This window comes from Lepisosteus oculatus, chromosome 10 (assembly GCF_040954835.1).
Source record: "Lepisosteus oculatus isolate fLepOcu1 chromosome 10, fLepOcu1.hap2, whole genome shotgun sequence".
Lineage (NCBI taxonomy): Eukaryota > Metazoa > Chordata > Actinopteri > Semionotiformes > Lepisosteidae > Lepisosteus > Lepisosteus oculatus.
The window spans coordinates 33,943,105-33,969,735 of NC_090705.1; the positions used below are offsets into that span (position 1 = coordinate 33,943,105).

Consider the following 26,631-nt stretch of genomic DNA (forward strand, 5'->3'; position numbering starts at 1 on the left):
ACCTATTTGCAGGAAAATCCTTCTCTGTCAGTGGCTATTAAAACGTGTAAAAACTGCACGTCTGACAGCGTCAGGGAGAAGTTTCTGCAAGAAGCTCGTAAGTACTGGTTCTGCATCATCTGGTACATTTACTGCTTGGTCTTTTCACAAAGAATCATGGAATGTTTTGAAATTTTGATAGGGATCAATGTTTTTATTTTATTTTTACATTCATATTTGTATTCATCAAACTTACTTCTTCCCTAACCAATTTCAGATTTGTACGTAAACAGTATTCAGATACTTTGTCTGTGGCCATGTGTTTAGTATTACTGCACATAAATGAAATGCTCTTTTTAAAGAGTCTCTTGGAAGTCAGCTTGCCTGGAAGCAGAACTATCAGTCTTCTGTAGTCCCGTTAGAAAGACTTCTTTATGTGAAGGAAAGACCCAGACAAGGTGGGACTAGCTATACAGATTGTAGAAAAATAAGGAAGTTGGAAGAATTTAGAGTGGGTTGCAGAATACAGAGTACTGTTTGAGTACGATGAAACTAGACCTCTTACGCATGAACTGAGGCCTCTTGATTTGCCTCATTCTGCTGCTTCTTTAAACAGACAAAAAATAGCTTTACAAAAATAGTCATTGCCAAAGAATGTTCTCTTTGGGGTTTTGAAGGCATTGAAGGTTAAATGATTTCAGGTTCAAATGGTGTATTACATAGGTGTTTCGGAGTAGTATAACAAGCATAGTGTGATCCCAGATTTTAGGTTAATCGGCAGTACCTAGAGGCTGGTTTAAGTCTAAATTTAGTTTTTAAATAAACTTGGCAAGTTATGGGAAGCTGGCATCTGGCTGGAGCATTAATTCTGTGTAACTCTGTGTTAAATAGCTGCAGTGTGCTTTTTTGTCATTGTACAGTATATCCACAATATGTGGGATATACTGTCTTAGTATATCCATCTAATCATGTAGCTCTGGACCGTGAAAACGATCATGGCTTGTCTTCCTTCCCCCACAGTGACAATGCGGCAGTTTGATCACCCCCACATAGTGAAGCTGATAGGAGTGATAACAGAAAACCCTGTCTGGATCATCATGGAGCTCTGCACACTTGGGGAGGTAAGAACTGTTGTGACTTTCACCCCTGCAGCCTATGCAGGTTGTTTTTTGTTGTTGTTATCCCTCCCTGCCCAGACTACCAAAGACAAATACATCCTGGCATTTCAAAATAAAATACATTTTTTATTCTCAGTGTACCATAAATTATTGAATAAGAGTTATAAGACTTGGTGGTTTTTTTTGGTAAACAGAATGTGTGGTATAAAAAACAGTCAATTCCCATATCTGTTCATCCCTCACAAAGGTATCCTGTCTCTAGTTTAGAATTCAAATTAGATTCCAGTCGTAAATGGTTATATCTGCTGCCATCTGGTGGTATTTCTAGTATTTTTCTAAGTGTGCAGTGTACAGTGGCTTCTTAGATAAAAACACTACAAATATGTTATAAAACAGCTGCTTATTGTTTTAGCTCATCAATCCTTCAAGCACAGTTTATGGGTATTGTAGGTAAAGAGTCCATGAGTCTTTCTGTAACACAAATTTAAGTATTGCAGTTGGTATATAGATAGATACTTAATTGATCCCGTGAGGGAAATTGCAGTATATAGTAACAGGTTCATGATATGCGTACCTATTTTCTGCAGTAGTCGAATTTGTTGTTTTCAGCAACACTACAATATTTAAATTGAGATGAACATCCTACATCCAGAAGGAAAATAATGTTTTGCTAAACTGGGATATACAGAAGATGCAACAGCTGCTCATTGCCTTTGAAAAGGTGTGATGTAACATAAGTGCTGGAAAACAAAACGGTCTTCTATTATTCATCAAATGCATTGATGACATCCGCACAAATGGATTTCTATAATAATGCAGTACCGATGTTTTTCATAAAACGTTTTGCATTTATTTCCAGATGTTCTTGCTTGTTTTTTTAAATGTGACCTTTCCTAGTTTTATTGCATAAAGCTTATTGTGTAAAACGTTTATCATCGTTATCAAAGGTCTTTTGCAGGTGAAAACACAGCATCAGTGAAGACCAATGAATATTAAGACCACAGTATTTTTGTTCCATTTCTGATAACAGTTTTTGTTTGTGGGATTTTGTGACCTGCTCTGATATCTGTAGGCAGTTTAATTCCAGAGGCTTCCTTTTTCTTTTTAATGACAGTTGCGATCTTTCTTGCAAGTAAGAAAATACAGTCTGGACTTGGCATCGCTGATTCTTTTCGCCCACCAGCTAAGCACAGCTCTTGCCTACTTAGAAAGCAAGCGATTTGTACATAGGTAAGCTGATTTGTCTTCCAGCACCAGCAAAACATTTGAACATTTTCCATTATATGCATCTGATCAAATTTGAATTGCTTTTTTGAACGTATGCTTCTGTCCTCAGGGATATAGCTGCTAGAAATGTCCTGGTGTCTTCCACAGACTGTGTGAAACTGGGAGACTTTGGGCTCTCTAGATACATGGAAGACAGCTCCTATTACAAAGGTATGTCTCCTCATATCTTCAGCACAGTGAAAATGCTGTCCTCTTCTGTTATAAATCTGAACTATTAATATTCAGGAATTTGTAACACCTCAAAATGTCTCCTATGAATGAACAATTTTCTATGTGAGGACAGAGCATCTTTATAATTTTAAGTTATTCTTAAGACACATTTCCAAAAGCTGACAGATTCTATGCAGTATGACTTTTGATAATTTATAAGGATTTTTGGTGGAGTTTCAGAAAAGTTACAACTTAGAACACATTACAGGCATCAACATTTTCGTTGAGGAATTGCAGGTCTTCTTCGGTCTTCAGCACCTTTTCCTGCATACTAAAGCTTAGTGACTGCCATTCTTCACCCAGATTTGAGCATTTTCTCATAATTGGGATTTTATATTTATTTTACATGCGTGCACATGTGTCTTTACCTAAGTTATGTTTATTTTCAGCTTCCAAAGGGAAACTACCTATTAAATGGATGGCTCCAGAATCAATTAACTTTAGACGTTTTACCTCAGCTAGTGACGTGTGGATGTTCGGTGAGTGTAATGCTTTTAGACTAAGTATTGTCTGCTTTTTTATCGTTTAATGATCTACACAATGCAACTTGGCTGTAGCAGATCAGATGTGTATGTAGTACATAACCTGCTTAAACCATTGAACACAGACTCAAGCTACTGCCAAAGTAAACTTATCAATGCATATGAGTAGTTCAGGTGGGTAGCTGTGTCAGCATGCGTAGCCTTCAAGGAACAAGTAATAGGTTTATTCAATTGAATAAACCCTATTAATTGTTCCTTATCAAAACATATAACTAAAGGAAACTTTACAAATAAGGGCAAGTCATTTAATCCATATTCAGTATGTTATTTGTAGCCAGCAGCCATATCACCCTGTAACCCGCAGCATGAGCTTGGTCAGTACCTCTCGGGAACGCTAAGGCTGCTGCTGGAAGAGGCGTTAGTGGGACCAGTAGAGAGCGCTCACCCTGCAGCCTGTGTGGGTCTTAATGTCCCGGTATAGTGATAGGGCCTTTTTACGGTTTAGTGTCCCCATCTTTCAAATGAGATGTAAAACCGTGCTCCTGGCTCTCCGTAGTCATTAAAAATCCCAGGGCGTTTCTTGAAAACACTAGGGCTTGTTACCCTGGCATCCTTCCCTTTGGCCTTGTGGTGAGCGTAGTGGCGCACTATGACTGCCGTCGCATCGTCCAGGTGTGGATGTTGTACATTGGTAGTGGTGGAGGGGAGTCCCCATTATCTATGAAGTGCTTTGAGGGGAGTGTCTTAAAAGCACTATGTAAGTATAAGGTGGTGGTAGTAGTAGCGGTAGCAGTAAATAATTCAAGGACTTCAACAAGCCTTTCTCTGCTGTTGCAACATCTTTGGGAAAACAAGTATATCCACAATGTAAAGCACAAGTACTGTGGTATTGGGTTTATTATATGTAATCAAACTATTTTCAGAATGGTTTTAGTTCAACAGTTGCTGATTAAACTATGAATGCTAAAACCTCCAAGATGAAACGAAGTTAAATCCTGTCGTTCGCTACTGCAGTTTTTGCAAACTGTAAATGTACAGAAACACCAAGGTAAACTTTACGTATTTGTATGGGAGGCCATATTTTTGTGATTTAGGAATCACATGCTGAGTAATATTGAAGATTTTAAATTTTCAGCTTTAATATTCTGTATAACCTCTGCGCTTTGCACTTCCCTGTAATATCTTATGAATCTTCCTTATATATTGCTTAAAATATATATTTATAATACAAAATATTCTAAATTCATCTTTTGCCTTTAGGGTGTTTTCAGAAACAATAATATTACACCAATATGCAGTGTTGTAATAGGAGAGATTTTAATATAATATAACCATCTTATAAAACAATTTTATCCGGTTTGAATGGAGAGCTTATTTTTATGTGTGAATATAGAATTGAATTAATGTATTTTGACTTTTTGCGTATATAACATGTATAAAACTGGTTAGACATGTGAGTAATATCAGATTTTGATTTTAAAATAAAGTGTTCAAACTTCTACACACAGAACTAGAACACTAGCTAGTCATTGAACTTGAGCACTGTAAACTACAGCCAGGCTGAAACCCATGAATCACCCTGAATGTGATTGGTCTTGGGCTCACAGTGTATGAGTGAATCATGGATTGGGCAGAGGGCTGCACCACAAAGTAATGGATCTCATGTCTTTGCCACTGCTGCACATGGTTCAAGAATGAAGAAGTCTTCTTTCCAAACTTCAGTGTACTTATGTCTAGTCTCTCTCTATATATATACTGTCTTCATGTGACAAGTTTGTCACAATGCACTGACGTGTATGTATGAGGGTCAGTCACAGTTCTCAGAACAAGGTACTGTACAAGATTCTAACCACAAGACTGCTGTGTCTCACACTGTATAAGACAGCAAACCCTTCTACTAATACTGTTCCCGAATGGATTTGAAAAGGACAGCCTTCTTACTGAGAGCTTAGACCTATCCAAATGCTTACGATTTATCTTTAAAATACTATCACATGAAATACCAACTTCTGCACTTCTCTAATTTATGCAACTGTTAAAGGTTCCAGTTTGTGATGACATCAGGAAGACATCCAGAACTCATTTCACCTTCATGTGACTCTTCCACACCCGAACTTGGCTACAGATTACATACATAGTGAGAATTGTGGTGCTCAGTCATTATAAACACGCCATTTGCTGCAGAGCCTTGCTATTCATTTCCAGTTAGGAAGAGAAACAGGCACTGATTTTGTAGCATGCACAAAAATGTGAAGAATGATCTTTGAACCAAACTGCAATGAATATAATTGCTTTGTTCTATGAATTTATTGATGGACCCTCTTACCGTTTACAATGCATACAGATGTACATAATTATGTTTAGAGGTATTTTTAGTGCATCTTAAAATCTAAATCCTGGAAATCTGTCTATTCTACCAGTGATTAAAGTTATCCCAGCTAGAATAATATTAATAATTGCTTTCACTCATATAGCACTTTTCTGGACACTCCACTCAAAGCACTTTAAAGGTAATGGGGATCCCCTCCACCACCACCAATGTGCAGCATCCTCCTGGATGATGCGATGACAGCCATAGTGCACCAGAACGCTTTTTAGTGGGGAGGAGAACAGAGTAATGAAGCCAATTCATAGATGGGGATTATTAGGAGGCCATGATTGGTAAGGGCCAATGATGAGAAATTCGTCCAGGACACCGGGGTTACACCCCTATTGTTTTCGAGAAACGCCCTGGGATTTTTAATGACCACAGAGAGTCAGGACCTGGGTTTTATGTCTCATCTGAAGGACGGCACCTTTTTATAGTATAGTGTCCCTGTCACTACACTGGGGCATTAGGACCCACAGGGACCGCAGGGTGAGCGCCCCCTGCTGGCTCCACTAACACCTCTTCCAGCAGCAGCCCAGGAGGTCTCCTATCCAGGTACTGACCAGGCTCACACCTGCTTAGGTTGAATACACACCTGAACACAGAGGAGTTGATTGAGCAGCTTGTCCTTCCTGTGCTGTGGCCGGCAGACAGAAGCTCTGAGAGAGATACTGTGTTTGCAGGCGTGTGCATGTGGGAAATCCTGATGTACGGAGTGAAGCCCTTCCAGGGGGTGAAGAACAACGACGTCATTGGCAGGATAGAGAACGGGGAGAGACTGGCCATGCCGCCCAACTGCCCCCCCACACTCTACAGCCTTATGACCAAGTGCTGGGCCTACGACCCCAGTAAAAGACCTCGCTTCACTGAACTGAAAGTACAGCTCAGGTAATACCACTGCTTTTCTGAGATGTTTTTTTTATATCGGGGTGCGTAGTTTTTTCCCCAGATTTTCCTGTTAGGTAGTATTGATTTGTTACAGAACTGAATTGCCTAATTCTTGCTCTTTGGGATTAGCAAGTCACGATTCTTTTAGTAATGTAAATTAGATAAATGTGGTCCTTTATTCACATAGAATTACCCCACCAGATAATAAATATAGTAAAACATTACCATAGCAAAAATGAAAGCAATGCCATGTACTGTGGTGAATTATCCAGATTTCTAATCACGTTTTGCCCACTAGGTGTCGCTGTTTTACACAGGTGCTTGAATAGGCTGTCGAGTATTTTTTTGTGCTTTTTTTAATTGTATGGTATTGGATGTTTCAGTTTAACTGCATAATAATCAAATGTGAGGTTTTCCTTTGCCCCAGGACGTCGGGCGTGCCTTGTGCTTATCCCTGTGTTCGACAGCACTGCTGTTCAGAGAGGGGCTTTTGTCTTTGACTCACACCTTGCCAGTCTGAAGCACATCCTGTTAGCGTATTACCTCATAGCTGGCACTCTCGCAGAGAGGGATGATACTGCCAAGACTTATCTAATACCACTTCTACCTGGGGGAAGAAATATTAAATAGCATCCACTAGGTTCGATTTCTTGAATTCACAGAGTTGCCAGTCACATAGATTATTTTATTGTAGCTTTCTGTCACCTCTCCTGATTTAGTTTTAGAAAATATTTTTCCTTAAAGCAAAATAAGACCGTGGTTTCCTAGCCCTGTGAATGAATGCTGCTACTGGAGACCACTTCTGAGTTCCTGTAGACTTAAAAAACCCCTCTGAAAAAAGAATAGTGTGCAAGTTAACGTGTAGCATATAATTTCCTTACACTATTTTTTGAGGCTGTGTGAGTCACACCTCCATTTTAGGTATTTCCCACTACGTCAGTCTCAGAGTGGCTGAGTTCTTGGAAACCATGTAAATATTTATACTGTTAATACTATTTATATCAAGTCCATTCCTTAAAAGGCATTGAATGTTAGGCTTGAGAAGCAGGGATGAATTTGTGTAAGATAATTAATCCATTCCAACATCTTATTTATTTAAATTTTTTCTTCCTGTCTGCATATTTATTTGGTTTCAGATAGTTTTCAATATTTATTTATTTTTTAGTGTGTGTCTTTAATAGAACTGCTTTTTTTGTATGTGTTGGGGAGTTGTTTTCTAACTTAAACTGTTGTGAAGGTGATTTATTGTAATTGTCATTGATGTTTTCACAAGCTTATGGGCTGACCCCAAATCCGGACAATTCACAAGATTCCAGTCAGCATTTCGGTAATTTTTTAAGTTTTGTTAAAGTATTTCATATTGAGCACAGATACCTTCATGCATAATGTTATGTTCACATACAGTTGACGAAAGCACATACTGAAATTTTTTCTAATAAGAAAAAAGACTTATACATGTGATCCCTAGTTTCAGAAGGGCTCACGGTCATTTTCAATTTCATTACAAGTTTCCCAGCATAATGAGGGCGCAGTCAGTGTAGTTCAAGAGAAGCTGCTGAGTAATAAGTTAGTGAACCGTCAGATAGAGTAAATACAAGTAAATACAAGTGATAAAGCACTGTCAGTCTTGCATTATGATTGTTGTGAAAAAGAAGACTTTGCACATACATGTCCTTTGTAGATCTGAGGATGACATTGTATTGACTCATTTTCCTTTGAGTCCCTTTGGCAAGATGTGATTTTCTGTGTAATTGATGGGAATATTTGAAGTTAATGAACTATATTATTCTGTTTCATGAAATGGGAGACTATCATATTCCTGTGAAAAAGTTGTGGAATCTCAGTACTGTGTTCCTAAGGTCCTAATATCCATTAATCAGCAACCAAAGGATTTTCTGAAGCACATAATGCAAACTGTATTTATTGTAGATATACTCCCTTCACATTAGCAGTACAGTATTTTAAAATTTGTTTTGAGTCATACGTTTGCTTGTAATGACTCTGATCACATACTGAGACAGCATATTCATTAGCTTTTGAATGCTGTCCCTCCCATCTCAGCATTGCTTATTGATTAAATACATCGATACATGGATGCAGTGAATGTAGAAAGTATTGACCCCTTTGGACCTCTACCGCATTTTGCTGTGATACCATCTCCAATTGCAACACGTTTGAATAACATTTTTTGTATGGTTAACTAAACATACTAAATGTTTTGGTGGGGCATCATTTTTATTGTAAAATTAAATTTGATCAAACATATAAAACTGTCAAATTAAGTTTGGAAAAGTATTCACCTCCCCTTCCCACGGGACTTTAATCATTTAATATTTTGTTGCCTCACCTTTTGCAGTAATTACATGCTCAAGTCTTTTGCGTTATGTTGCAACCAACTTTTCACATCTGACGGGGTTTAATTTTCTCCCACTCTTCCTTGCAAAAGTGCTCCAGCTGTTGCAGGTTACTGGGGGAGCGGTGGTGCACAGCAATCTTCAGTTCCTGCCACAGACCTGGACTTTGACTGGGTCGCTCAAGGACTTTCAGCTTCTTTTTAACACTCAAGGGTTGCTTTGGCTTTGTGTTCAGGGTCATTGTCCTGTTAAAATATGAATCTCCATCCCCATTTCAGATCTTTTGCAGATTGTTCTAGGTTTTTGCTCCATCTATTCTGCCCTCTATTTTGACAAGCCTGTCGGTCCCCGACAATGAAATGCAACCTCACAACACTTTGCTCTCACTGCCATGCTTTATTGTGGGGATGGTATTTTGTGAGTGATGAGCAGTGCTCTTTCGCCAGACATAATCCTTGGCATTAAGGCCAATGAACTCAATTTGTCTCATCAGACCACTGTCCACTTCTCTGACGAATATCCTTCTTGCCCAGCTGCTGAGTTTTGGATCACGAACTGGTGATTGCAGTTTCGGAGTATTTTTATATGTCCTTCACTTCCTGATAATTGATTTACTGTGTTCCGTGCCATTGAAATCTTTTTATATTCCTTACTTGACTTGTCTGTCCACACCTTTTCCTTAGTTGTTACAGAAGCTCCTTTGACTTCATATTCATATTACATGGCTTGGCACCTCAATACCTGTCTGAACTTTTATCGCCCTACTCCCCACCTCGCAACCTCCGCTCTTCAAATTCTGCCCTCCTTACAGTCCCCCAGGCCCGTCTACATTGTATGGGCGACAGGGCCTTCTCCTGCTATGCCCCCAAGCTCTGGAACTCTTTGCCCAAGGATATTAGAGAGTCACCTTCTCTAAACTCCTTCAAATCTAGACTCAAAACCTTCTTCTTCAGAAAAGCCTTTACTTAACTGGTTCCATTCTTCACCCCTCTGCTCTTCTTAATACCACCTTCCACGGTCTCCTCTATTGTTATTGTTGTATTGTTGTAATTATAATTGTGTCCTATCTTGTGAAATCTTCTTATTTATTGTTGTAGTCTTATTTATTGTTATTGTCATCCTGTAAAGCGATTTGAGAAGCCATCTTTAAAGGCGCTATATAAAATAGTTTTATTATTATTATTATTATTGTTATTATTATTATTATTGCTTAGTAATGTCTATTGATGGGATCTCACAGACAGGTGTATTTAACCTTACAAAGAGATGTGTTCAATCTGAATGGCTAACCCCTCAACATATTGAATCCCAGTCAGCATATTGTGTAAATTCTGAATACAACTGGTTGAGGCGGAGCCTGTTAAGAAGTATTAATGCTAAGGGGTGAATAGTTTCCCAGTGAAGATTTTTTTTTTCTAACTTTTTAGTTCCAAACTTTTAAACACATTGATATTGTTTAAATAAATGATACTGTTGTGTAGATTAAAAGGGAAAAAAAGTCTGTCGAGTTTTCTGGTTGTGACAACAAAAATTGGCAAAATACAATGGGGGTGAATACTTTCTACACTGTTCAATAAACTCTTATAAAATTATGCTCAAATCTGTTTTGTTACAGGGCAAAATAATTTAGCCTTAGAACAGTAGGGGTCAGACACTTTACCACTCACTCTGAAACAACTCAAGAATTGAATGCAGTGGCATGTTTGTCATTTGTTTAATGGGGTTGAAAATGTTTAATGGTGTTGTTGCTGGGTCAGTTAAAAGCCATTTGGGATGTAAACCTTTACGCTGTGGTACAGTTCTCCCTCCTGGGACACCAGCACCCTTGTTCCTTCACAGCTGTGAATACAGTGATCTACTGCTTGGCTTGTTTACAGGCAACCGCATGGAACTGATATAGTAATTTCATGGCCCCTGGCTTTTCTCAGAACCATTTTGGAGATCCTGGGGTTTTATAGAAACCGTTTCCTCTGCACTGTCAAAGGTAATTTGCAGAGCCTTCAGTCTATCAGGTTATTAGTGGTGCTCAGTGAAGAATGCTTGAGGACTGTGGAATAGAAACAAAACCAAGAGCAGAGGAAAGCAGAAGCCTTTTCGCAAAATATTATCCTAAGCGAAATGATGAAAACATAATAAGAGCAGAAGAGGAAAGAGTGCAGACATATTTAGGAAGCCTTTATTAAACATTTGTAAATGAATCGTACAGATGAAAGATAATCTATTGTTTCTTACATGAATGTGTCATGTTAAACTAGTTGACGGAACAGATTTTTATTTAATTTTAGTAATGCAGCTAGATAGGGTAACCACTTTCCATTTTATCTCCCAACAATTCAGTTTGGAAGTTCTTACAATGCACATGCGCATATAGGCATTTCAAATAAAAACGTAGAAGGATTATGGGCAACTGTATCTTGCCGTTAAACTTTCCCATAAAAAGCAAAGGTTTGAAAAGCACACTCCTACCATCAGAACTGCAGACCTGTTTCTGTGTGCCTTTGTTTTTCTTACTCCTCAAGGGTGCCCCAAAGATTTCACAGATATTGATCACATTCAGTTCAGAACAGGTCATATCAAAAGTCAGACAAAACATAGACTAGGCCATACCATATTTTACAATGTACCAGACTGCTAAACTTTCATGCCAGAATTTTTCTGATTTATAATGATCCACTTACTGTATATGGAACTTAAATTCCTTTTAGCTTGTACTGACTCACTACTATTACAGATGCTGATTCTGTATCTAATACTGAGTCATTGTGAACAAAGTGTGTTATCAGCAATGTGTTCCTTCTTTTTGAAACGGAATGCTAGTGTTGATTTTTAGCCTGCATAGCTTCTCTCCTCTAGAGCATTACAAACATGCATTCCCCTCTGGAAGTAGTTATTTATGGCATGTGTATTTCCTAAAGTGGCATTGCAGTTTGAGTTCCCATGATTGTCTGGGAAGGAGCACAGTGTGACTTAAGCCATCTCAGGGATTTTGCAGCCCTTCTGTGGACCTCCTTTAAAAAAATACAATTCTGGAATAATGCGAACTCAGGGTATCTGTATTTATATACAGTACATCCTAGGATGGAAAATCTCAGCTCCTTTAGATTGAAGATAAATCAATTGGGTCACAACACGCACGTATCTTACAAATATATGTCCTATGAGCATCTTAAAATCAGATACACAATGCAAAACATTGATTTGTATTAGAATCGGTAAAAGTAATAAATTAAGTATAGGGAGGGAAACTATTCGTGATGTGCCCGGTTTTATAATGAAGTTGTCAGGATTAGGGGCTGATCTCTTTCGCCAATTGCTATGTGCCTGTGTAGCTGTCAGCACTGTCACTCCTTATTTCTTACAATTATAATTGTTTAACTATGAGCAGCTGTTACATTTTTTGCAGTTTATCCTGTTGCTATTAGATACAAGCCAGAGAGCTGTCTTTCATGTGGCGCAGACTTCAGTGACATGTATGGTAAAGAATACTCCTGACCAGACGCCACATAGTGAAATAGTCGCCGCAGAAAAGAAATTGAATTCCAAGTCATTAGAGCTCTGTAAACTATTAATGAGTATGTAAATCCTCCAATATATTAAAACCCATCTGAAGTGGGTTTAAAGCCCAATATCAAAATCAATATCCAAAGGGTTTTGTGCACTCAAATGTTCCTCTCAGTGTATTTTCAACGTATTCTTCATGCTGTATAGGTATGAATACAAAAGTGCACATTTTCATAGAATTCGTAGATTTGCTCTCCGGTGTGGCTGCGAGGTCTGCTGGTGAATTGTCACGTCTGATATCTATGCAGGCAGTAAAGAGAGGAACAAATGTCAGAAGTAACTTGACATAGGATCAGTGGGACTTTCTGTGGAAACCTCCATGACCAATAAACTTTGGAATGCAGGAAATTGTTTTATATGGTAAAATCATTTACAGCATGGTAAAAACTTTATTACGTTTAATAGCATTTTATCATTTACTGTTTTTAAAATGATTGTGAAGGAAATAGATACCTACAGATCAAATACATGAGTTAGGATGAGAGCCTAATTTTATGTATGTATTTTCTCTCCTTGAGAGGTCATAATTAGACTAGAGTCTCTGCTTGCTGTACTGCAAGTTGACGGTGTCCAGAATGAAAACAAGAATTTATCCAAAAATGAAATTTAAATATTTTCTTCATGAACAAATTGTGTGTTCTTGCACAGTATAATGATGACTGATAAACTCTTGAAACACAAAACCTTACATTTTTAGAATCTTCCAAAGAGTGCTGAAATTCTTATATTACTACAGAATATTATCGGTCTGTCACATGGGAAGCAGAAAGATTTTTGATAAAGGAATACAGTTTAAATGTTCCCTACCTTTCTGTCTTTATTGGAGCTTTGCTGCACCAACCGTTAGCAAGTTAAAAATCCAGCCAAACTGGCAGAAAGAGGACTGCCCTCAAACAGCCCATTTCTGTGGAGCCTGAGTGTTGTACAAACTGCCCTCTTTTTTAAAAGCTGCCTGCCTGGGCTTTTATACGTTGGTCAGCTGCCAAGCGTAACAATCTGCATAGCTAGGCAGGGAGGAGGCTGCGTCACAGAAGGCCAGTCCGTTTCTCCCTGGCTCTGATAAAGGCTCTTTTTACTGTGAGCTGCTCTGGTAAGTCTTAGTCAGTGTCAGCTCTGGATTCGCACTCTGTCGTGTGCTGTTCCTGGCATTCCCTCACGTGCTTTGTTTGATCTTCCATCTCAATGGATTCCATTGTATGCATAAGAGATGAGGTGCTCCCAGCTGAAGGTAACAGATGGGCTTCTTGGGCTTTTTGTTGTTCTGCGGGATAATGCAATTGCAGTTTGCACAATGTCAGGGTTTGGGTGTCAAGCTGTAACAGATTCTCGCTATGGGTAAATGTGCTTGTGTGATTTTAATGTCGTGAGTCTTTCGAAAAGTTTCAGTAGTTCTGATTTCAGTTCAAATTGTACATATGGGATTGGAAGCATCAGTTTAAAAGGTTGGAGACTAAATTATTAGTGATTCAAGTGCTTTGATTACCGTGCTAATAGGAACCTCTGCTAAATAACACTAACATCTGTTTTCTACAAAAAATAGTCTTACTGACTTGGGATGTAGTTTATTATATTCAGTTGTCATGTGTTTTATTAAGTAGGATTTACCAGTGGTTAGCTATAGTATTTTAAAGTAATTATTGTTATCTAGTTCAGTTTTGTTTGAATAGAAAAGCACAGATTTTGTCATTATTTCAGGATGGACAAGGACAGATGGTCTTAATGTTGGGTTTTCCATTCATTCACAAGAACACATGCCAGCATTACACAGAGCAACCCCTTTTCCAGAAATAGCCCTCTCTAGGTGGCAGGCAATTCAGAAGAGACATTTATCTTTCTGTCAAATATGAGTCCTTGATGGTTAACCTGATGTTTTGCCATAACTGGCAGTATAAAACAGTAAAGATCCAATGCAGTTGTGCTTGGCCTTTAACGTTAAAGCAGTGTTGGAAGGGAATATTCACAGCATTACTAGGTCACCCTTCCCTTAATTGTGAGTTACTATAAATAGATTGTTTTATAATGGATATAGCAGACTTAAAAGGGAGGGCAAGCATTTTAGCATTTCAAGAGTTCAGACCGATTTCCTGCATGTGTCTTATATTCACATATAAGAGAAAAACATAGAAATCAAGCAAATATACCTACGGCTCTTCTTTGTAAGTAAGAACAAAGAGACTTGTGCGTATAATCCTATAGTGAGCTCTGCTGCAAACCAACTCACGTTGGATTTTTGTTCACATCTGTGACTGGGATTCCAGAGGAGAGCTGTAGTCGTTTTAAGAATCTGGGCAATGGTACTAGTAGTGAGTGCTCATCTTGAAACTATAGAAGAATTTCTTTTTTTTTTCTCCCACTCGCTCTGTAACCGATCCAGTTAGCTGCTTTTCAGCAACGTGAACTGGTGTCTGGAATTGTATCACTGTTTGAGTGTCTTTTGTCTCCTAAAACAGGGTTTTCCGGGTTTATATTTGCCAAGATGCTCTTTTATCTAAGGAAAGATAGGCTTTTATCTTATTTATCTTTTATTTCTTCAAAGTGTGTAGGAATCCAAAGTTAGCAGATAACTCCCTAGAGCCTTGAGTTTTATTCCAAAGCTACACAAAGTAGCTACTGCTTCACTTTGGTCTGTAGTTCAAAACCTGACAGTTGACTTAATAGAGTTCCTAAAGGTTAACCTGTTTCGTTTTTGCCACAGCACAATATTAGAAGAAGAGAAAGCTCAGCAAGAGGAGAGGATCCGAATGGAGATGAGACGTCAGGTGACAGTGTCGTGGGATTCCGGAGGATCTGATGAGGCACCCCCTAAAGTAGGTACTCTCTGGAGAACTGAGCCGATATTCTTATGGTCGGGTGGGCCAGAAAGACTGCAGCTCCCTGTGTCTTCCCCTGTTGGCTTTGTCTTGTTGTGCATTCCCTGTTAAAACTGGCAGCAGTGAATTGAGCTTCTCCCTGTGCCCAGGTATACAGTAGTTCAAGACACGAACATTATAATGTGCTTTTCCTGATTGGAATCTTGGTAAAATACTGCACTTGTTTTAGCCTTTAAAGCTTGGTCTTGTGTGTTTTGGCAGCTGCCTCTAAGTAATTGAAATTGCTAAAAGTACCTGATTAGTTTTATTTACACAAAGGGATTCTGACTTCAGGGCTGTGGATAATTATGGCATAAATTTAAGTTATTTAGATTTTTAGTTGAAATAATACCTAGCTGATTTAGTTTATTTAGATTGCAATTTAGATTATTTCCTTTTTGCAAATGAAATCAACAAATTGGCTTATACCTCTACAGAAGAGCTGTCTTGCTTTTTCACCTTCACAACATTGCTGTAGTGAAGGCTAGGCTGATTCCCAGAAATGCTCATTTTTAGCAATACTCAGATATAACTTTCCCATCCTAAGCCTCAGTGCATATGGTAAGAAAGTGATTTTTCACTAATATCCTTCAGCCTAGCTGGAAGTTTCCTGTTTAAAACTGTGTTTAAATGTCAGTTTTTGCGCTGTATTGCCAATACAGAGTAATACGTATTCTGGTGTTGTAGATTAGATCGTTTATATATGATTTATTTATATATGTATTAGTCCTAAATGTGCTTAAACTATTTTCTTGCTTTGTCATGTTCCAGACCCACACTTCTCTGCCTCCATCATGCACTGCTCTGCTTGCTATTTACTGTCCACTAAGTGTTTTTTTTCTTTCCAATGTGTTTTTTTTTAATGTGCTTCTGTGTCCTCTGTGCTGGCGTATGCATATGTCCGTGTGTCTCGTCTTGCAGCCTGCTCGCCGGCCGTCCTTGCAATACAGCCTTAGCTTGGACTGTCTGTCTGTGCCACCAGAGCTCTCCTACCACTGCTCTCAGCTCTGTCTGGGCCTAAAAGAGCCTACCGATCAGCATCTGCACCCTCTGGCCCTGCGCCCTGCCTCCGAGGCGCCCTGTCAGGCCAGGCTGCTCAGGGCTGTCCCTGCTCGGCCCAGGAGGTGGCCTTCACTGCCCCCCTGCGGCCCCCGGCCAGGGCCACAGCGCACGCTGCCACTCTGCTTTGACAGGCCAGCCCTAAGCCTGCAGCGCCAGCTGACCCCTGCAGGCCAAGGCCAGAGAAGACCCCAGGCAGGTGTTGAGTCGGGGAGGAGGAGGTTTGGAGATTGCAGGCTATTTTTACAGTGAAGACTTTTGCAGTAGAGCACTGAAACAGGCTTCCGGGAAAAGGTTTCGTAACTCAGTCATAGAAGCCAACCAGAAAGTTAGTGTGGTAGATGAACGCTTGCCTTTGAAAAGACCGCACAGCAGGGACAGTGGTTTAGAATTTGATTTTTCCTTTCCCCCATCTGTGAGTGATGTCTCAGTACTACTGAGAATCAGAAATAGACATCGGCTCTTCTCTCTCAGTGTGGTTCTGATGGCAGAATCTTAAGTTTTGTTTTTTCTAGCATAAAAAGCAGTGAATTACTGTAGGTTTAATATAAAAAGGTTTATAAACTAAGGAAGCTATATATTTTTTATTTCACCAAATGTGATTCTGTAGCAATCTAGGTGTGCGTCTTTGTCTTCAATAATATGTAGAACTTATAGCATGATATTTGAAATGGGTTCCATTAAAACAAAGACAAACTCACCTGCACTACTGCTATGTTAGCAGAATACAATTTCACTCTGCTCAAGATTAGACATTTCATAATCTTGATTTAAAAGACATAATCAAATAACGTATTGGTACTGCATGTTCTTTGCATGTTTTGAATGGAAAGCTTTCTGCAATAGAGGGTTCTCGACTTTTATATGTAACTGATTATTAATGGTAGTCTTATTCTGATTCACTCTCTTTACTGTGGTTTTTGCACACTTGACCATTATTTCCATGATAGTTTAGTGATGAACATGCTGAGATTCACGTTGGGGTGTTTAGACCCTCAAAGGTTTTTGAGTTTGCAGATAGCCGAGATGTACTGTAGTCAGGCTTTTTCTTTGTTCTTTTTCTGAATTATTACTTTTTTTATTACAGTAATTAATTTTCCTTAAGATCACAGCTTATACAAATAAATCAACTTGTGTTCTTTTTATGGCTATCTGTTTTGGAAATGCCAGTTGGTAATCAACGCAGATGCAAGTTTTAGATGTGTTCGGGGTATATGGATTTGTCACATGGTTTGGCCATCTTATTGAGCCATCAAAAACCATTCAAGTGACTTCTTTTCTGAAGTCACTATGAATCTTCAGACTTGGTTGATGTCATTCTTGTGTCAATATATTTAACTTTTGCTGAAAGCAGGCTGCTACATAGGCCATAATTCCTGCCTGATTGACATTTTTTTCTTAAAGTAGATATACTGTCTTTGAGAACTTGACTTGAAACTTGGTGTGTTTTTCACACTCAAATTTGCCTTAAAGTTGTACCACAAAGGCTGCAGTGAAACTTACAGAATGTCCTCAACCTTGTCATCTCGTGCTTTGAGAAATGGGTACTGTAACTGTTCTTCATTATAAATTTGACAAATTAACTTCAGATTTCGAACATATAATTGTTTTGACAGTGTAATTTCAAGACAGGAAATGGTGTTCTTACAAACCAGAAAGGCTACGTGACACCCATTTTGTTCTCATTAATGTACAACCTGTACTGCACTCAGTGCATGATTAAAAACTGTTTGGCCAAGTCGTTTGAAACGTGGTGAGTAACCTTGTAATGGCAGTACCCTTCTGTTATTAATTTATTTCTAAATGGGGTTCAACCTGCCATTTTATTCTCTTGTTGATATCTATACCTTGCACTTGGTAGGTAGGCTTTCCTGACTATACATTTGAAATATTGCACTATACAGTAGGAGTTTTGTATTACTTCACAGCTGTTTTTCCCTGGAAATTCACCTTGCCTCTGGAAACACACTGCTGATTGTGCTGAGACTTTTATGTTTCACATGTTGCTGCGGTACTTTTCCTACCCAAGCCAAGACATTATAAAACTTAGTAGGCCAGGCATTCATTGGAAACCTTGACAACTGAGAGCAGCTTTCTAGTTTCCCTTTGAGGTACAAGTAATGAACAGAAACTGGAAGTGGTGTTTTGTAAATTATAGGCTCAAACATTATTCTCCTTGGTTCAATCACAGGGAGATCTGCTGCAGACCAAGAATTTTGCCTTATAGTTTGGTTGTCGCAGTCGCTGAGAATGACTACAATTCACTATAAAATATAGATAACATTGAACATATTTCAATATATCAAAGATGGGGAATAATACAAGATAGTGGAAATGTACTTTATATTTGTTTCTAATAGAATTGAAGGTATGTCAATACTGAAAGATAACACCTAAACCTCAGATGACTTCTATGCTGTTGTATAAGTTTTTTAGTCTAGGGTTTAGTCTAAATGAGGCCTTATTGGTTTAATGGCAATATTTAATAAATCAGAAGTGCTAGAGTACCCTACAGACTGCTAAAAGGCCCAAGATTCAAAACTGGAAAGGGGTATATCAAGCTACAGCAAAAAAACAAAATCACCAAGAGGGAGGTGGAAAAGAAGGTTGAAATAGAGACAATAATACAAGAAGCTTTCAGTTCTAAAGCAATAAACGAACTGTAAAACCATAAACTGTTTAAATCCATATTATCTCAATGATAGAAAATGATCTACTAAACATGCTAGTATAGAGAGACACAACAGGTATTTACAATACAAGACATCATTGTGTCCTCTGTTACAGAATGAGCCAAGCAGTGTTAGAAAGTTTTAGCTTACACTTAGGTTCTGCAGGGGCCAGGACAGTTAACAACTTGTAAATAACCAGGTGTTCATGGTTTCCGAGTCATACTTAAGGAAATAAGGAATGTTATTTATAGACCCTTAGGTAGGATATTTAATTTCTTGCTTGGAATGGGACCAGTGCTCTGTGTTTGGAGAACTGCAAATGTAATACCAGTTTGTAAAAAGGAGAGACATCCAAGTCGAGAAACTAGAGATCACTGAGTCTGGTTTCTGTCACTGAATAAGAATTTTTCAAACAAGCAGCATAAGATATATTTTTAGAAAGCTTTTGATAAGTTCTGCTGTAAAAGGTTCATTCTCAAATTAAGTCATACGAATCCAAGAAGCTGCAGAAAGCTATGCACAAAAGTATATTGTTCTATGTCCACATCAACATGTTGTGGGGAATCAATAAAGAAAACACTGTTTAGGTAAAATTACAATTAAGGGGACTTTAATCTTACACTTTACAATGGACTTGTACGAGCTAACATATAATGTTATCATTTTTCATCATAGTTTCACAGTAATGATACCATGGTTTTAGAAAGTGCTTAAAGTAGAGGAACAAGAATGATGTGTGATAAAAGGTTTAATTTGAACTATGTTTACAGCTCCTAAATGTGTTGGAGACTGCATTTTAACTATTGTATGTCTTAAAATATCTCCAACCTTTCTAGACTAGAAAGAAACTCAGAGGTTTCAACAAAGCAACCCTTTTAGTTCAGTTTGATTCATGTAAGTAAAGGGGATTTACAACTATACTGATTCTCTTCAGAACAAATGAAATTTTATACAGGTATATAAAATCTTAATAGGTTTATGTTGTATCAAACTAGGAGACTATTTCGGTAAGTAAACAAGATGAGGACAAATTTGGAGATTTAGGGAATTTATTTAAGACCAACCATAGGAAACATACACAAGAAGATAATGGTATCTGGAAGACGATTCCTATACAGGAAGTTAAGGCCCAATCTCTTGACACTTCTAAAAAAATGATTGGATAAAATTTTAGATTTGATTAATTACTGATCTCCTCATTTACAGCCTTTCTTATTTTCAGTTATATTTCTCAATTTGGTCATGCATCTGACTCGGTTGGGTAGAGACCATAACAAAGGACAGAATCAAAAAATGAGTTGGCTGAATTTACAGTACAATACTTTCTCTGTACCACTCATGAATGTTCCCTAAACAACACAGTACTAAGTACTAGACTTTTTGTTACTGCTTTGTTTCTTAATCTTATCTGCTTGCTTCTTATTGCAACTTTTTGTCTTCCAAATCATCTAACATCTTGTTTGCACGAACATCATTGCTTGTTGCTAATTTGGAATCCATTCCTCAGGCAGCAGTATGAAACCTTGTTCTCTGTGTTCTCCTCTTTCTGCTTTTGTAGCCCAGCAGACCGGGATACCCCAGTCCAAGATCAAGTGAAGGATTTTATCCCAGCCCTCAGCATGCTGTTCAGCACAATCATTACCAGGTAAGACCTCATTAGCTACTTACCTACACTGTTTTTTATAAACTCTTTCTAAACCATTCAGTACCGCAAATGATCATATTACCTGACTGCTCTACACACCTTAGGTTTTCTAATGTATAAAATGATGTAAAAGTATAAAATAAACACTTTGTGAGAAGTGATTGTATCCAGCTGTCTTTTCATACAAGTTTGATCATTTTATAAACACAATAATAGCTAACAAAAACAGCAAGTTTATATAGAGCCTTTAAAGGTGGCTTCTCAAAGTGCTTGATATATATATGTGTATATACTGTATATAGTGCACAATATATGGTACCCTTCATATTTATTCATTCCTGTTTACATAGGAACAAAAACAAATACCATAGATTTACAGATTGGGTAATATCCTGTCTAGGATAAATGTAAACATTGTGCTGTAATATTAATAACATTGTACAGAGCAAGTCGTATTTTTAATAAAGTCCAGGCAACACAGGGATTCACTTCCCTGCAGTAGCCAATACGAATCCTCTAAAGCCAAGAGGTCCTGGCACTTCTAAGGAGGAATGTCCTCTATGTCCTTCATCCCCTTTGGTTTCCATTTGTGTGCAGTCTTCTTGTGTTTGAACCTCACTTGCATATTTATGTAATGGCTGCATTTTTAAGTCAAGCACTTTTATTTTGTTTGCAGTTAATAATGTCCTTGTCAACTGTGAATGTATGGTTTAGATTATTGTCATACTGAAATGCTTATTTTTTGCTGTTTGGCTGGAGTGTCCTGATTCTTCGTGGAGTTCATGATTTCCCTCTATCTTAACAAGGGCTCCAGGATCAATAGATGCAAAAGTATCTCAAAATAACTACTCAACTACCATACTACCCTGCCATATTTCACAGTGACCATGCATGTTTTCGCATCATGATCTTGACTTTTTTTTGCACAAAATATAACGAGCATGATGAACATCTCCAAAAAGCTTTTTGTGTTTTTTCTCCAAAAGAGGCTTTTTTTTTTCTTGCAACCCTACCATGAATGCCACATTCATGCTGTCAACAAAGAGTGGTAGTTTTTCGACACTTTGTATCCTGAAGATGCCAGTTTATGTTGGAGATGTGCAGCTGTTGCTTTTGGATTTATGGTTTGCCTGCCATAGGACTGTTCTCTCAGTCTGTGGTGTCAAGGTACACTTGTGTCCTGTTCCTAGGCGGGCTGCCACTATACCAGTAGCGTTTAATTCCTAAGACTTAAGCAAAGTGTTTCGGGTAGATCTTTGGGATTCTTTTATAAACATTCCCAAGTTTTGGAGATCAATCTAAAATGTCTGCAGTCTTGGGAGAGCTTTATGACGTTAACCCTCATGATGAACGCTGCTGAACAAACGTGAAGAGCACTGAATATATACGAATGCAAAGAACTAAAGAACTTAAAGAACTGATATGTCTCAGGAGATCGGAGAAAGTCACATGAGTAATTAACTAGAACATTTTAGTTTCTCATGAGCTCCAGACAGAAATTGTTAACAGACTGCAAAGATAATAAGTCAAAAATATTTTAAGTTTGTTAATGACCTTTAGGCTTCTCATAAAATACACTGAGAGCAAGCATTTCCTGTTATTTCATTTGTTTGCTTTTTTTAGGATGTTGGAATTCAGTACATAAAGTTTGTTCTGTTGGGACCTCAATGCGATATTAGGAACACTTCATTTTGACATGATATTCCACTTCCACTCAAATAGATTTTTGTTCCAGCTAGAGTACTTTACATTGATTAATTCTGAATAAAGTCTATGCTGTATTTAAATGTACTGACAGGGCTAATCTGCAGGGCTGCCAAAGCAGATTCATTTATGAATCATGAATATGTTACCAAATTTTGACATCTGAGTTTGAGCTGAACTGCATAGCAGCCTGTTACATCTTTAGCAGTGTCCTTTACATGCAATTAGATGAGGCCCTCTTGTCTGACATTTAGCCCCATAGTTACTAACATGGGGAAGACAATAGTTTCTCTTTCTTGTCGGTATCAAATTCTGCTGTACCATTGTGCTTTCTAAATCATTCACCACATTATTAGTTTTTCCTCTGTCAGGAAGGCCAGGAAATGCATTTTTAGATATAAAGGGACATTTAGAAAACTGAGGACTGCAGCAATTTGTCAAGTAGAATGAATTTGTTTGAAATTTCAGTCCGACCAATGATCAGACAGGCAATTATTACGCAAGTTGACTAAGTTCTATCTGGATTTCGTTGGCCAGCCAGGCAAAGGGCTCTTAATTCTCTTATTTTCCTGTTGTACGACGCACATTAGGTTTCAGTTGGTTTATATTCAGATCCATGTGCATTCCAGATACCTGTTGCCTGTCGAAATCATTTCCTGTCCTGCTTGTGCTCCGCAGGTGTCCGGATACCCAGGCTCTCACGGTATGTCTTCGATGCCCAGCGCGGTGTATCCCCCCCAGGCCTCTGTACTGGATCCCCATGACTCCTGGAACCACCACAGGCCACAGGACATTCCCATGTGGTCTCCCAACATGGAGGTGAGGACCATTCCGTGCCACGTTTCCCTGTGGAAGGCCATACAATTATCCAGACAGGCCAGATATTACTTGGTGCCCCCCCGCCTCCTCGCCCTGCATTTGCCGTTTGACAAAGAGGGAAGGAGCGCTCGCTGGTGGTTGTTTTCGAAACGCGTGACCACCGGGGCCGTCGTATTCAAAGGCCGAGATGGGTTGTTCCTCCTGCACTGCCCGCTGCCAAAGTGAGGACGGTTCGCCGTGGTGCAGAGAGCTCCAAGAGCTCAAGTGGGGCGGCCCGGGGCTGGGGAGGAGAGAGGGCCCAGAGAAAGCACGCTAATCGCCTGCGTGCCCGCAGGAGGGCGGAGCTCTGGACCTGCGAGGGATGGGGCAGGGGCTGCCCACTCACCTCATGGAGGAGAGGCTGATGATGCAGCAGCAGCAGATGGAGGAGGATCAGCGCTGGCTGGAGCAGGAAGAGAGATTCTTGGTAACGTCACCTTATTGTTTTGTTTTCCATGAGCATATAATTTAGGATGAAGATTTATTGCTTAGTTATGGCAAAGAACGGGACTTGACTTAATATAAAAAAAAAACTTTTGCCTTCCATGAATGGAATAAGCAGGTCATTTCCATCCCCATTTTGTTTTTGCTGGCATCAAGTTTACTGTTCTAAGCCCCATTTCTCTCCAATTAATTTTTCACGCTCCTGATTGTTAAAGGTATGTATTTATTTTGTGTAGAATAAACGGAAAACTAATCCCCAGGCTTTTGTCGGCAGTGCCCGTTTTTCAAAACAAACCTATAAATCGTGGTAGTGAGCTCTGCAAAAAACTGACACCAAACTCTGAGCTGTTTTTAGGAAATAAAGGAATCGGCCAATGTCTAAAACATTAGACTTTATCTGTCTGAAATTATGATGAAATGTCTTTTTCCCATTTAGTTTCCCAATGCTGTAAAGAATTCGCTCCTCCCACCCTGGTATTTTTGGTTTTATACTTCCTTTCTCAGAATCGGGAGTAAACTAAACCCCTAAACACAGCCCACCACTTTCCAATACTTGGTTAAGAGACAGTTTGGGTTAAGTCTGCATATACAATTAATCTTGGGTATTGACTCAGAATTAGGAATGCATTTGGCGTACAGAAATCAGTGCCAGTAATAACTTAACTCTTTTAATGCAAGTTTGCTTGAGCTTGAAACATCCTTGCATAATAGTGCAGTGATGTATCAAGAATTTGTTTTTCTGGCTAGGTTAAAGATTTACAATGAAGGAAACCTCAGTGTCTTCTGATGTCTTTCCTGTGGAAAATCTGGGATCACTGCTGTTTTTTTTTGTAACCACTGTGAGCGCTTTGGAAGCGTCCTCTTGAATAATAGTTTGTCTACACAGAGATGTGGAAATCTTTGTGGCCTGCAATTCACATATTCTAAGAACCATATAGTCTAGCAACTGACAGCTTCAGCAGCATTTATACCTGCTTTCCAAGGTGCACTGCAGACTGTAAAGTTTTTTCTTTTTTCATTTTTCTCCACGTGGGCAATGGGCAAACAATGTAAATAATAATTTATTCACTATTTTTGGAATATGTGGAGAGGAAAAATGATCCTTTCCCTGGCTTCATGATCTAAATCAAGATACTAAATAATTCAAATCCTCTGAAAAATTGCATCACTGCAGTGAATGTGGAAGTCTTCTTTACTTTCTCTTTGTTTTCGGTTAAATCTGAGGGACTGTCTTTGATTTAGATCTAAGTGTCTGTCTTCGATTTAAGGCTATAAATTAGAGGGCAGCATTTGTCTGAACATGTGCATTCAGTTGCGAGTAGTTTATTGACCCAAAGTTTTCATCTATTCTTTTGGTGAAAAATCTCAGCTGCTCAGCTTCAACTTCATCACTGGGTAGCTTGATCCAGACACCCAACTCCCTCTGTGTAAAGACCTATATCCTTTTCTCACTCCTAAATACCCTCTCCTTCAAGTTTCTGTTTCCTGGAACTTAAATTAGGCAATTAAGAATTCCTCTTGAATTTCTGAGATGCTTGTTGCACTAGAAAAAGTAAAGTTCTCAGAATTTTTCAATTTAGTCAGTACCTATCAGGATTTTAAATACTTTTAAATTTTCAAAAAGGGCTTGGTAAAGAAGGGTGTTGCTAAAGATAGGGAAAAGAGTTGGTTTGGGAAAATTAGGAGGGCTTCTTTGCAAAGTTTTGTCATAGTAATCATGAAGGTATGTCAGAAACTAGAAAGAAAGTTGGTTTAATGTCATGAATTAAATTCGTTTTTATAAAAGAGCACTTTGAAAAACTGTTTACTGCACCTCTGTTTTAGGAGGACTAAAACACTGTAGATTCCAGCTAATCTTCAGAAGCGCCCTTAAGCTTTTTGGTTTACTTTCATAAGATGGGGAGACATTTTGCACTGAAATGAATACCTTTGTATATCACTCTGTCATTGTGCTGTTTGTAAACTGCATGCCAGTGCTAGCTTGGAATTATCATTACAGGTAAAAACTGAGACGTTTATTGTCCACGTGCCAGCTCCTTGCGTGATGTGTACACTCCTCTTTTACCATTATTGATCACTATAGCTACAAAGTAATTAAAAAGGAAGTTTATTATATCCACTACAGTATTTGTGGACAGATGTTGCATGAAAGCACATTTCAGTGTAAACCAATCCCAGTTATTTGTTTTAAAATAACATTATCTAAAAAATCCAAAATGGAATGCTTCATTTTGTTTTCTATATTCCGTTCCTGCTCAGTCCCACAGTTTTTACAGCAGACTGGCTTGACATCTTTTGAAAGTACATATAAGGCATTCAGTGTTTTTTTTTTTTTGCATGATAAATGGCTACATAGGAATTCTTGGAGCAGTAAAGGATATACAAGGTCAGAGTTCTCAAATGCTTCTTTTATTTCATGAAAATATTTATTTCTAGTTCTAATATTTCAATACAGCTACTTAGTAGAATTGTGTGTTTTGTTGGTTTTGGTTTCAAGTTTGTATTTGGGCATAGCAAGAATGAGAGAAAATAGACCTCCTGTGGCAGGGAATACTAGGAATACTTCAGTCGACAGCAAAAGGATGCAAACCAACATACTTAAGGGATAAAGTGGAGGAGAGATGCCATGCATGGTTATCTGATCACAGGCATGGCGCACTCAGAGCGAGGGAGAGAGGCTGAATTAGCTGGCTGCGTGTCCTCGCTACATGAATCAGCCAAGTACATATAAGCCTTCCTCCAGCAGGAAGCAGATATTAATGCACTGCCCTTCTCATCCTGTTGATGGAAGTCCTCGTTGTTCGCTCCACACTTAAAACCACTGCAGCGATCCCACAAGAGAAAAGCACAGAGGATGCAGGTTTTCAAGTCCTGCTTTGGAAAACTGGTACAGCAAAGGGGGGAGGGTTTTTTTTTTTACTTGTTCGTTTTTCTTTTTTTTTTTCCTCAAATTGTTGGCAAGCAGCAGAGAACTGGCAAAGAAGACTGTTCTCACAAGTAAACCCTGTCAAAAGGGCTTGAAGGCTTTGAAGTGTTCTGTTCTACTTAAGGATTGTATTTAACAGGAAAAAAAATGTTTTTCTTAAAAATTGTCACAGCAAGGTAAAGAAACAGTGAGCGTATCTGGGTGTTCAACACTTTTTTGAAGAGGAT

At 38.6% G+C, this 26,631-nt stretch overlaps 1 protein-coding gene across 24 annotated transcripts in view; it reads left to right on the forward strand.

Annotated features, from left to right (window-relative positions):
- Positions 1-26,631, forward strand: part of LOC138241535 (focal adhesion kinase 1) — a 163,557-nt gene that overhangs the window by 127,498 nt on the left and 9,428 nt on the right. For 13 of the 24 annotated variants that reach the window (XM_069195128.1, XM_069195116.1, XM_069195118.1 and 10 more), the window contains 11 exons: positions 13-97; positions 1,000-1,100; positions 2,212-2,327; positions 2,434-2,534; positions 2,984-3,073; positions 6,128-6,332; positions 14,943-15,054; positions 16,018-16,350; positions 20,386-20,472; positions 22,855-22,995; positions 23,330-23,461. In XM_069195128.1, coding sequence (XP_069051229.1) covers positions 13-97; positions 1,000-1,100; positions 2,212-2,327; positions 2,434-2,534; positions 2,984-3,073; positions 6,128-6,332; positions 14,943-15,054; positions 16,018-16,350; positions 20,386-20,472; positions 22,855-22,995; positions 23,330-23,461 — 1,503 coding nt within the window. The remainder of the gene's footprint in view (positions 1-12; positions 98-999; positions 1,101-2,211; positions 2,328-2,433; positions 2,535-2,983; positions 3,074-6,127; positions 6,333-14,942; positions 15,055-16,017; positions 16,351-20,385; positions 20,473-22,854; positions 22,996-23,329; positions 23,462-26,631) is intronic. The other 11 variants (XM_069195129.1, XM_069195130.1, XM_069195131.1 and 8 more) reach the window with 2 other exon arrangements.